Source organism: Papio anubis, chromosome 1 (genome assembly GCF_008728515.1).
Source record: "Papio anubis isolate 15944 chromosome 1, Panubis1.0, whole genome shotgun sequence".
Lineage (NCBI taxonomy): Eukaryota > Metazoa > Chordata > Mammalia > Primates > Cercopithecidae > Papio > Papio anubis.
Window position 1 is genome coordinate 42,077,618 of NC_044976.1, and position 12,417 is coordinate 42,090,034.

At 55.9% G+C, this 12,417-nt stretch overlaps 1 protein-coding gene across 1 annotated transcript in view; it reads left to right on the forward strand.

Annotated features, from left to right (window-relative positions):
* PTPRF (protein tyrosine phosphatase receptor type F) overlaps window positions 1-11,333 on the forward strand; it is a 93,016-nt gene extending 81,683 nt beyond the window's left edge. The window contains exons 25-36 of the mRNA XM_031664500.1: window positions 1,379-1,476; window positions 5,140-5,263; window positions 5,432-5,607; window positions 6,330-6,449; window positions 6,758-6,912; window positions 6,994-7,279; window positions 7,387-7,565; window positions 7,788-7,914; window positions 8,149-8,274; window positions 8,520-8,674; window positions 8,779-8,914; window positions 9,610-11,333. Of these exons, the coding sequence (XP_031520360.1) occupies window positions 1,379-1,476; window positions 5,140-5,263; window positions 5,432-5,607; window positions 6,330-6,449; window positions 6,758-6,912; window positions 6,994-7,279; window positions 7,387-7,565; window positions 7,788-7,914; window positions 8,149-8,274; window positions 8,520-8,674; window positions 8,779-8,914; window positions 9,610-9,678 (1,751 nt within the window). The 3' untranslated portion in view covers window positions 9,679-11,333. The remainder of the gene's footprint in view (window positions 1-1,378; window positions 1,477-5,139; window positions 5,264-5,431; window positions 5,608-6,329; window positions 6,450-6,757; window positions 6,913-6,993; window positions 7,280-7,386; window positions 7,566-7,787; window positions 7,915-8,148; window positions 8,275-8,519; window positions 8,675-8,778; window positions 8,915-9,609) is intronic.
* The last annotated feature ends 1,084 nt before the right edge of the window (window positions 11,334-12,417 follow it).

The following is a 12,417-nucleotide window of genomic DNA, read 5'->3' on the forward strand; positions in this document are numbered from 1 at the left end:
GTTGGCTTTGGCAGGTGGGGCCTTGAAGAGAGGGTGGTGGCCACGTCCTCGTCCTGTGAGCAGAAGTGTTTCAGTGAGCAGCATGGCAGGCGGGGGATGGGAAGTGGAGAAACCCCTTTCAAAGACGCTGGGAAGATACCTGGGAAGGAGGCAATGGACAGGGCAAGTGGGAGTGGAGAGGATGTGGGATCTGAGAAGGAGGGCTCTTTTTTCCAACATGGAGATCATCTGAAAATCGCCAAGGCCATATTTTGGTACCAAAAAGGGCAGGGTTGGTTTGGACTTAAGTATTTAGTCATAGAGCCCCCCGAGACTGCCGAGGCCGCCAGGGTTTAGAAGTGCTCGCCTCTGGGGGTGGGACGCCCCATCTGTATTAACTGGGAGACAGAAGGAGTCTTGATGGAACTTGTCTGCAGCCCCAGCCCCTCTCCGCCCTGTCCTCTTCTCTGCCAGCCCCTCACAAGCCCGTTCAGCACCTCCATTGCGTGTGACAGTGCTGTAAGCAGAAAAAGTTAACGGGCTCTCTTTTCTTGCCCCGATGTTTTTTTTGTTTTTTTCTCTGCAGGTTCCAGTGTCCCCAGTTGCCCGAATACCTCAAGTTAGTTTTCAAAGTTCCCATGTTTGTGGGATACTTTGGCTTCTGTGTCTGTTTCTACTCCTTACTTTTGTTTATCCCATCACCTCCGTCCTTCCTTGAATTCTCTCCCCTTCCCTCTCTTCTCCCCCAATCCCGCTGCCCCCTGACCTTTTTCCTTCCCCTCTGCCCACCTTGCTTCCTCTAGGCCTGTTTTCTCTCCCACTAGCCCCGTCTCTTCCTGCCTCTCTGGCCTCCAGTCCCAGCCTGACACCCTTCCTTCTGCGTGCCTCTGTCTCCCACCTCCCTCCTGATCTGTGCTTCTCTCTCTGAGTTCCTCTGTGTTCCTCTGCCGTTGTGTCTGTACTTCGTGACCACTCCATCTGCACACTTGGTGCCCGGGATGACGATGGCCGTGAGTCTCCCATGGCGACTGCCGCCAGTAGGTGCAATGGAGCCCAGCTCCCGTCACGTCTGCTGCCACCGACCTGGGCATCTCACCCCTCCTGGGAGGAAGAAAGCCTCTCCTCCCTCTTAAGAGAGCTGCCAGGCAGGGCCTAGTGCCCCCACTCAGCACCCTGCCACCAAGACAGGCTCCACACGCTCATGGCACAACACTGCCTTCTGTCCTCTCCCACCCTCCGCCATCCCTGTCGCCGCATGTGCTGCTGTCTCCATGCCACCAGTGCCGAGTGCTCCATGGTCACACTTGTTCACATGTGCACATACATGCGTTGGGGCTTTCTCTGCCACCCTGCTCAAGCCTCTCACTGACACTGCCTGTGTGTGCCCTACCTCCCTCAGGTATGCGAGACCATCCACCCATCCCCATCACCGACCTGGCGGACAACATCGAACGACTCAAAGCCAACGATGGCCTCAAGTTCTCCCAGGAGTATGAGGTGAGACGTTCCTGCCCCTACCATGTGCCTGGCCCAGGCCTACCCCAAACCAGCTCCTGTCCTGTCCTAGGTCCCAGCTGTGGTAGGTGAGGGAGGTGGGGTCCAGGTTTTCCAGGAGCACAGAGGAGGAGGGTAGGCAGTGGCAAGGGTCAGCGGGGAACCAGGTGCCTCAGATGCTGGGTCTGGCCATAGCTTGGCCCACCACCTTCTTGGGGTCACCCTTAGGAGATGGCTTCAAAAGGCTTTGAGTGACGCCAGGGTCTGGACACTCAGACACATGCCGAAGTGCTCACAGGCAGACACAAGGCCACAGGCATACAGACATAGATCAGTGACAACAGCCACAGTAGCTGGCATCTATCAAGAGCCTCCTGCAGACCAGCACCAGGCTGGGCACTTGGCATGCATTGTCTCTTTCGGTCCCCCTGAAGTCTTCTGAAATGGGGACTATTATTATCCCATCTTCCAGATGAGGAAGCAGGGGCTCAGAGAGGGGAAGTGACTTGCCCGAGTCAAACAGCTGATGAGTAGTGACACCAGGATTCAAACCCAGGCTTGACTGCTGCCCTGTGCTCTGCACATCCATGTGCTCACGTGTGTTCTCAGGGTGCCACAGCTCACAGAGCGGGAGTCAGGGCCTCAAGACTGGCTGCTCAGGCTGCACAAGTCCTGCTCAGAGACCTCCACACGTTCACCTTACTCTGGACTTAACTCCTGGGAGCCTGCTGGGGACTCAGCCTTCAAGAGTCTGAGGATTTCCCACCCACAGATGGTGTCGGGGTGACTCTGAGCATCCCCAGGCTGCCCATCTAGGAAGGGGATTTGCTAGAGAAGGAGGTGATTTAAAGAAGAGACTCCTGGCCAGGTGCAGTGGCTCACGCCTCTTTGGGAGACCGAGGCGGGTGGATCACCTGAGGTCGGGAGTTTGAGACCAGCCTGGCCACCATGGCAAAACCCTGTCTCTACTATAAATACAAAAATTAGCCAAGTGTGGTGGTGCATGGCTTAGTCCTGGCTACTCGGGAGGCTGAGACAGGAGAGTCGTTTGAACCCAGGAGGCGGAGGTTGCATTGAGCCAAGATCATGCCACTGCACTCCAGCCTGGGCGACAGTGTGAGACTCCCTCTCAAAAAAATATAAAATAAAAAGAGACCCCTAACCCAAAAAAAAAAAGAGAGAGAGAGAGAGAGAGACCTCCCCCTCTTCCACCTCCTCGAAGAAGCAGCCTGTGCTTGTCTTTCTGCCTTGTCTATGGCTGTTTCCTCGGCACCTGGCACTGACCTCAGTGGATGGTTGGTGGACAGGCAGTTGGGGGGTTGGCTCAGCCTCACCTGTGAGTTTGCGCCCCTTCTGATGTCCACCCTCAGCTGTGGTTCAAAGATTGCACCTCCAAGGGCTGTGGGCCAGGTTTCTGAAGAGGAAGCTGGGCTTGGCAGGCAAATGGATGAATATGTCTGCGGCACAGTAAGCCTCTGCCTTTGGGCACCCCCCAGGGCCCTGCTCCACACAAGGCTGGGCTTTGGGTCTCAGAGCCTGTAAGGTGGGCTCCCTGCCTCCCATGGCCTCCACCCACACTCATCTATACCATGTCCCACACCTGCCCTTCCTTCCAGCGCAGCCCTGCTTCCCCATCTGGACTTGTGGGGCCTCTGCTCACAGTAGTCCCCTTCCAGCTTCTCTCTGCTTCCCTCCTCTGATGAGAGCTTTCCTTACAAGACCCTCCTCCTCCAGGAAGCCTTCTCAGGCTCCCCAAGGCTGCTGTGGGCTCTCCCTTAGCCAGGACCCCATAGCTCTGTTGTCTTTTTTTTATTTTTTTTTGAGACGGAGTCTCGCTCTGTCGCCCAGGCTGGAGTGCAGTGACGCAATCTCAGCCTCCCGAGTTCACGCCATTCTCCTGCCTCAGCCTCCCGAGTAGCTGGGACTACAGGCGCCCACCACCATGCCCGGCTAATTCTTTGTATTTTTAGTAGAGACGGAGTTTCACCATGTTAGCCAGGATGGTCTGGATCTCCTGACCTTGTGATCCGCCCGCCTCGGCCTCCCAAAGTGCTGGGATTACAGGCATGAGCCACTACGCCCAGCCTGCTCTGTTGTCTTCCGTTCAGTCAGTCATTGATCACACATTTTCCATGTGCCAGTCCCCGTGCTGGGGATATGGAGACACATGCCCTCAGGGAACCCAGTCATGGGGAGCACGGCATGTGCAGACAGATAATCAGCATTGAATATGTGACTCTGACAGCACGGCCCCGTGTTGAATAGGACCGACAGGCGTGCAAAAGGTGGGCTGACAGCACCAGAGCAGCCCCAGGGGTCGGGTGTGCTCCAGGGTTCACGGAAGCAGTGACGCAGTCCTGTGGAGAGTAATGAGGCTGGGGACAACATATGGAGGACATTGCGTGCTATGCTGAAAACTTCAGATCGTATCCATCTGGAAAATGTGAAGATAATAATGGAACCTATCTCGTAAGAGAATTTGAGGAGGGAATACATGCAAAGTGCTCACAGCAGTGCCAGGCACACCGCGGGTCCTCACTAACGCTTCGCTATTATCATTATTGCTCTCTGAGGTGATGAAGAGCCACAGAAGGCCTTTAAGCAGGAAATTGATATTCACATCTGCATTTTGGAAGGATTATTCTGGCTGTGGGGCTGAGTGGGTCAGAGTGGGGCAAGAGGAAAGAGGCAGGAAGAGGCTGAGCCTCAGTTGGGGTGGCCTGGCCCAGGGCAGTGGCAGCAGGTTGGAGAGAGCTGAGGGGGTGGGGGAGCACCAGAACCTGGTGACTGGCGGGGGGGCGCAGAGGAATTTTGAGGTTGACTTGTAGGTTCTGGCCTGGCACCGAGGGGTGAGGGTGCCTTTCGCTAAGGTGGAGTCCCAGCAGCAGCACCAGGTTTGGAGGGGAAGCTGATGAACTCAGCTTTGTAAGGACTGAGGTTGAAGGACCTCCTGGTAGAAGAGTCAAAGAGGCTGCTGGGTACTGTGGGGAGAGCTCTGCACTGCTGCTGGGGTTATGGGCAGCTCTAGCATATGGTGTAAGAATCAGGTGAGCAAATGAGGTCACCCAGGAAAGGTTGTAGAGAGAGAAGAGGGCCTGGAAGGAACCCTGGAGGAGCTCTGTCCTCCTGCCCATCAGAAGGGCAGAGGGGAGAGAGGGAACAGAAGGAGCAGCCAGAAAGGAAGAGAGCGGAGCAGGGAGAGATCCTGCACTACCTGAGAGGGGCCACCATCCCTTCCATCTGTCCTGGCTCATTTCATTAGTGAATGTAGGGCTTCGGGAGGGACTCTGGGTGTTCAGAGCCCTCAGCAGTGTCGGGACTGCCTGAGACGGGGCCACCACCTGTCCTAGCTCATTTCATTAGATGAGTGCAGGGCTTCAAGAGACCCTGCCCCTGCCCCTGCCCCTAACCCAGCTCAGACCACTCTACCAGACAAGGGGATTTGGTACCATGGTCAGAGGAGTCCCCAGCCCACCACTTTTCTGATGATAGGTCATGTGGCAACCTGTGAGCTCCATGGCTGGCACCACGAGGTAGAAGGCCTGGCTGTGGCCTGTGGAGTGAAGGCAGGATGTGAGCATCACCAGGAAGGCTGGGTCCCCTGCAGGAGAAGCAGATCAACCTCGGCTCTTACCCTGCCCCACCTGTTTTCTCCACTCTCTGCAGTCCATCGACCCTGGACAGCAGTTCACGTGGGAGAATTCAAACCTGGAGGTGAACAAGCCCAAGAACCGCTATGCGAATGTCATCGCCTACGACCACTCTCGAGTCATCCTTACCTCCATCGATGGTGAGTCAAGGGGGTGCCCCTCCCGTCCCCTTGCTCTCCTCCCTTGCTAGCTAGGGCAACATGTCATTCTACAGAGGATGTCCACGAGTCTCAGGGGTGCACTGCGGCATGGTGGGCTGTGCTGGGGACCCTGCAGTAACGCCTTCCCACCTTCTTTCTTATCCGCAGGTGTCCCCGGGAGTGACTACATCAATGCCAACTACATCGATGGCTACCGCAAGCAGAATGCCTACATCGCCACACAGGGCCCCCTGCCGGAGACCATGGGCGATTTCTGGAGAATGGTGTGGGAACAGCGCACAGCCACTGTGGTCATGATGACACGGCTGGAGGAGAAGTCCCGGGTGAGGCTGCAGGGCGCTGCCAGGAGGCGGGCGGGAAATGCCCGGCCACAAGGTGATACAGGGCACCTTCTTCAGTGCCGCGTTCTTCTGTGGAGGAAGTCGCTCAAGGGATCCCCAGATGCTATTATGTTTCTGGGGATATTATGCTCCGTAGATACTGGGGTGTTTCTGGGATAAAGCGTGTTCCCCAGATGCTCGTGGGTTCCTTAGGATGCTAATATGTTTCACCAAATGCTGTCATTTTCTGAGAATGTTAATGTGTTCCCCAGTTGCTGGCATGCTCCCGGGGTGTTCACATGTTCCCCAGATGCTGGAGTGTTCCTGGAGCATTAACACATCTCCTAAGTTAATTAGTGGAAAGAGCTGCTGTTATCTGTTTTTGGACTGCAAAGCATTGACTGGAACGTAAAATTTACAGAGCTTGAAAATGGCACATAAACGTTATGGATAAATTTGGCAGAAAATGTGCCTGGTGCGATCTGGCCTTGAATAAATAATTTTCAATTATGGCCCTTATTCCACTAGCTAGGGCAGGGTGGTGACATAGCTTGAGGACCTGATGTGACTTGTGGAGGACAGGGGGCAATGGGTCTGAGAGCTCAGGGCTGGGGGGCCTTTGTAGCCAGAAAGGCTACAGCCAGGGAGCAGACCAGCCTCCACCCTGCTTCTGCCCATCTGAGCCTGTGGGCTTCCTTCAGCCTGCCCTGCTCATCCCCCTGCAGGTAAAATGTGATCAGTACTGGCCCGCCCGTGGCACCGAAACCTATGGCCTTATTCAGGTGACCCTGTTGGACACAGTGGAGCTGGCCACATACACTGTGCGCACCTTCGCACTCCACAAGGTATGGCCCTTCCCCAGTGCTTCTCTCTTACCCAGACACCATAAGGACAGTAGCCTGGCGTGGATGTGGTGTGCTGGGTTGGGGGAAAACCGGAACCTGGGTGTTGGAGGGTTAGAGGCTCAGGTGTGTTAGTGTGGTGTGATGATCCATGTTACAGGAACAGTGCTAGGAGCTCCTTCAGGCTACTCTCTGTGACTTCTGAGAGTCCCATCAGGGAGTGGCGGGTCTGGCCTCAGCAACAGGTCATTCTGCCCTGAGTCTGGCAGGCAGGCTCCTAGTTGCCAGTATGTCCCCACTTTGTCCCCCAGAGTGGCTCCAGTGAGAAGCGTGAGCTGCGTCAGTTCCAGTTCATGGCCTGGCCAGACCATGGAGTTCCTGAGTACCCAACTCCCATCCTGGCCTTCCTGCGACGGGTCAAGGCCTGCAACCCCCTAGACGCAGGGCCCATGGTGGTGCACTGCAGGTGAGAGGGTACAGTGCCACCCAGAGGGGTGGGGTGGGAGGTGGGGGCACCTGTGCCTCAAACTGAGCCTGTGTCCTGCAGTGCGGGCGTGGGCCGCACCGGCTGCTTCATCGTGATTGATGCCATGCTGGAGCGGATGAAGCACGAGAAGACGGTGGACATCTATGGCCACGTGACCTGCATGCGATCACAGAGGAACTACATGGTGCAGACGGAGGACCAGTATGTGTTCATCCACGAGGCACTGCTGGAGGCTGCCACGTGCGGCCACACAGAGGTGCCTGCCCGAAACCTCTATGCCCACATCCAGAAGCTGGGCCAAGTGCCTCCAGGGGAGAGTGTGACCGCCATGGAGCTTGAGTTCAAGGTGGGGCTCGGCGGGGGCCTGCTTGGCTCCAGGGCCTAGACTGGGACATGCGGATGACCCGCACCCCCACACTAAGCCTGGCCTGACCAACCCCTCTCTCTCAATAGTTGCTGGCCAGCTCCAAGGCCCACACGTCCCGCTTCATCAGCGCCAACCTGCCCTGCAACAAGTTCAAGAACCGGCTGGTGAACATCATGCCCTATGAATTGACGCGTGTGTGTCTGCAGCCCATCCGGGGCGTGGAGGGCTCTGACTACATCAATGCCAGCTTCCTGGATGGTTATAGGTCAGCGTGCTTGTCACTGCCCCACCATGCCCTACAGGGGCCTAGGCCTGTGCCTGGCTGGTGGGGGTGGGCAGCCTAGAAGACCAGAGAGGGCTGGGTAGAGCAGTGAGGACTTCCTGGAGGAGGGATGATCAGAGCAGGGCCCCAAGGGGCTAGGCAGCCTAAGGGGAGACTCTGGGGGTAGCAGCACCTCCAGCATGTCCAGTCTTATGTCCACCCCAGACAGCAGAAGGCCTACATAGCTACACAGGGGCCTCTGGCAGAGAGCACCGAGGACTTCTGGCGCATGCTATGGGAGCACAATTCCACCATCATCGTCATGCTGACCAAGCTTCGGGAGATGGGAAGGGTGAGCCCACCCTTTCCCCCAGGGCCCCTGTCATACCTGGGAGAACACCAGCCACCCCTGGGGGAGCTGCCGCCTATGTTACTGTCTCCTTTCACACCCCAGCTGCTGCGTCAGCATAGCCTCAGGCCCCCGTTATTATCCACCTGAGGCATCTGTCCCAGAATCCTGTGAAGCCTGGCACCCCTCCTCCATTCCTTCTCACCTGATCATGGGGGCCCGGCCCTCTGTCCACAGGAAAAATGCCACCAGTACTGGCCAGCAGAGCGCTCTGCTCGCTACCAGTACTTTGTTGTTGACCCGATGGCTGAGTACAACATGCCCCAGTATATCCTGCGTGAGTTCAAGGTCACGGATGCCCGGGTGAGTGAGTGCGCTGAATGTCCGTAACACTGCCTATCCACATGTGGGGCGGGTGGCTGCCGTAGCTCAAGCTTCAGGAATCTGAGGCAGGGGGTGGGTATTAGGGTGTGAGCACATCTCCCCCAGTGACCTTGGGTGCAGTGACACAGATGCATGCCTGTGTCATGGTACTACCCCGGTCTGGTCCAGAGGGGTGGCAGCCTAAGGCACAAATCCTAATCATGTCCCCCACCCACCTTTCCCAGGATGGGCAGTCAAGGACAATCCGGCAGTTCCAGTTCACAGACTGGCCAGAGCAGGGCGTGCCCAAGACAGGCGAGGGCTTCATTGACTTCATCGGGCAGGTGCACAAGACCAAGGAGCAGTTTGGACAGGATGGGCCTATCACGGTGCACTGCAGGTGGGACTGGCCCCGTGGAGGGCTGGGGCGGGTGGGCCTGAAGGCCTGGCAGACCCGCTGCGTGAGGCAAGCAGGACTTCTGACCCACCTGTGTTTCTGAGCAGTGCTGGTGTGGGCCGCACCGGGGTGTTCATCACTCTGAGCATTGTCCTGGAGCGCATGCGCTACGAGGGCGTGGTCGACATGTTTCAGACCGTGAAGACCCTGCGTACACAGCGTCCTGCCATGGTGCAGACAGAGGTAAAGCAGACCAGCCTGCAAGGCCAGGGCCTTGGCAGCAGCCCTGCTGGGAACCCTAGGCTTCAGCTGCAGTTTGTGCACACAGGCATGTGCAATCATTCATGCTGCCAACCTTTTACATGGCCTGCAATAGGCATGGTGGTGTGTGCTTATGGTCCTACCTACTTGGGAGGTTGAGTTGGGAGGATCACTTGAAGTCAGAAGTTCGAGGCTGCAGTGAGCTGTGATTATGCCACGGCACTCCAGCCTGGGTGACAGAGCAAGACCCTGTTGCTGAAAACAAAAAACAAAAATGCTGCAACATTGCCTGTGCTGCCTGGGGGCTCAGGGATGAGTAAGATGTGTTCTTTCATTCAGCAGCTCTCTGCTAGCCCCAGTGGTGTGCCTGGCTCTGGGCAGGGTTGCACATAGCAGTCCTTACGGGGTGCCCAGTCAGGAGCAGAGAAACATGATTGGGATGGCAGATGGAAGGCAGGTAGATGTGGGGGCCTGGGAGAGTGACAGGAGAGAGAGGAGCTTTCAGAGGCTCTTTCAGGCTCCCCCGCACACTGCCTGACGTAGCTGCCAGGGTCCAGCGCCTGTTCTTGGCCAGCAGAGGCTGACTCCATGGCCCATGGCTGCAGTGTTGAGTGTCAGCTGTGTGGTGGGGGTGCCCACTGGCGCAACCCACACTGACCAAGCCCCTGTCCTGGCAGGACCAGTACCAGCTGTGCTACCGTGCGGCCCTGGAGTACCTCGGCAGCTTTGACCACTATGCAACGTAACTACCGCTCCCCTCTCCTCCGCCACCCCCGCCGTGGGGCTCCGGAGGGGACCCAGCTCCTCTGAGCCATACCGACCATCGTCCAGCCCTCCTACACAGATGCTGTCACTGGCAGAGCGCAGCCCACGGGGATCACAGCGTTTCAGGAATGCTGCCACACCAGTCAGAGAGCCTAGAACATCCCTGGGCAAGTGGGTGTCCTGGCAGGCAGGCACTGTGGCCCTTCTGTCCACCAGGCCCACCTGGAGCCTGCTTTAAGCTCTCTGTTGCGCTGCTGCGTTTCTCATGCTTCTCATGGGGTGGGGTTGGGGCAAAGCCTCCTTTTTAATACATTAAGTGGGGTAGACTGAGGGATTCTAGCCTCTTCCCTCTGATTTTTCCTTTTGCGAATCCATATCTGCAAAGTGGGCCACTGTAGGGGTTGGGGTTTATTTTGTTTATTTTGAGTTCACTTTGGATCCTTATTTTGTATGACTTCTGCTAAAGGACAGAACATTGCCTTCCCCATGCAGAGCTGGGGCCGCCAGCCTGAGCGGAGGCTCGGCCGTGGGCTGGGAGGCAGCGCTGATCCGGCTGCTCCTCCAGCCCTTCAGACGAGATCCTGTTTCAGCTAAATGCAGGGAAACTCAATTTTTTTTTTAAGTTTTGTTTTCCCTTAAAAGCCTTTTTTTAGGCCACATCGACAGTGGTGGGCGGGGAGAAGATAGGGAACACTCATCCCTGGTCGTCTGTCCCAGTGTGTGTTTAACATTCACAGCCCAGAACCACAGACGTGTCTGGGAGAGCCTGGCAAGGCATTCCTCATCACCATCGTGTTTGCAAAGGTTAAAACAAAAACAAAAAACCACAAAAATAAAAAACAAAAAAAAACAAAAAACCCAAGAAAAAATGAAAAGAGAATCAGCCCTTGGCTTCTGCTTCAAACCCTCAAGAGGGGAAGCAACTCCATGTGCCTGGGGTTCCCAAGGGAGCTGCTGGCTGACCTGGGCCCGCAGAGCCTGGCGTTGGTCCCCAGCATTGCAGTATGGCGTGGTGTTTGTAGGCTGTGGGGTCCGGCTGTGTGGCCAAGGTGAATAGCACAGGTCAGGGTGTGTGCCACACCCCATGCACCTCAGGGCCAAGCAGGGGCGTGGCTGGCCTTTCAGGTCCAGGCCAGTGGGCCTGGTAGCACATGTCTGTCCTCAAGAGCAGGGGCCAGATGATTTTCCTCCCTGGTTTGCAGCTGTTTTCAAAGCCCCCGAGTATCGCTCTTTTCCACTCCAAGATGCCCTCATAAACCAATGTGGCAAGACTACTGGACTTCTATCAATGGTCCTCCAATCAGTCCTTATTATCCCAGCTTGCTGAGGGGCAGGGAGAGGGCCTCTTCCTCTGGGCAGCGCTATCTAGATAGGTAAGTGGGGGCGGGGAAGGGTGCATAGCTGTTTTAGCTGAGGGACGTGGTGCCGACGTCCCCAAACCTAGCTAGGCTAAGTCAAGATCAACATTCCAGGGTTGGTAATGTTGGATGATGAAACATTCATTTTTACCTTGTGGATGCTAGTGCTGTAGAGTTCACTGTTGTACACAGTCTGTTTTCTATTTGTTAAGAAAAACTACAGCATCATTGCATAATTCTTGATGGTAATAAATTTGAATAATCAGATTTCTTACAAACCAGGCCTCTGTCTCAGCTGTTTCTGGAACCAGAGAGTCTGGGCCAAATCAGTAGCTAGGATGGGTTCCGGAGATTCCCTGCTCCTGAGGAGACGGGGAGGGTATCCTAAGTATTTGTGCCAGAGTAGGCTCCTGGCATGGCTACCCACTTTCAGAAAGGAGTGATTATAAACCCTGAAGACCAGGCCACCAAGAGCCAGCCAGGCCGGAGCCACCAGTGCGTGTGAGGAGCACCCTAGGCCAGGGAGCATACCTTTTGCCTCTCTTTCCCTTTAAGACTCTGTGGGTTGCACTGTGGGGGCACTGGGACTGCCCCTCTCCCACTACCTTGGCGGAGAGGGATGGCCCTGTGGCAGTAGAGACTGACTGTATGGAAATCGGTTAGTGAGGTCTGTAATTACTGCAGTGTGGATAATGGACACAAAAAACACAGTGTGTCCACCTGGCCCGTGGACACACAGCTGCATCGCCCACTGAGCTGTGCAGCTGCTCCACTGGTGAGCAGACAAGTCCTACCAGGTTGTCAAATTGTGGAACTTCTAGGGATACAGATGAAGGAGACCCAGCACAAGGTGCGAAGAGAAATGGCATAAGTCAGCAACAACTACACCAAGGCAGCACCTGACCCAGGGAAGGCTTCCTGGAGGAGGTGGCATTCAGAGTGTTTCGTAGAATGAGTAGTAGTTTTTTTGTTTGTTTCTGAGATGGAGTCTCACTCTGTCGTGAGCCTGGAGTGCAGTGGTACAATCTCAGCTCACTGCAGCCTCTGTCTGCCGGGTTCAAGCAGTTCTCCTGCCTCACATTCCTGAGTAGCTGGAGTTACAGGTGCCCGCCACCATGCCCAGGTAATTTTTGTATTTTTAGTAGAGATGGGGTTTCACCATGTTGGCCAGGCTGGTCTTGAACTCCTGACCTCAGGTGATCCACCCACCTCGGTCTCCCAAAGTGCTGGGTTACAGGCATGAGCCACCGTGCCAAGCCAAGTAGCAGTTAGTTTTTAAAGGAAGGGAAAGGTTTTTCAATGGAACATGTACAAAGGCTTGGAAGCTTGTAACAGACCAACTTTGTGAGAAGAGCATTAAGA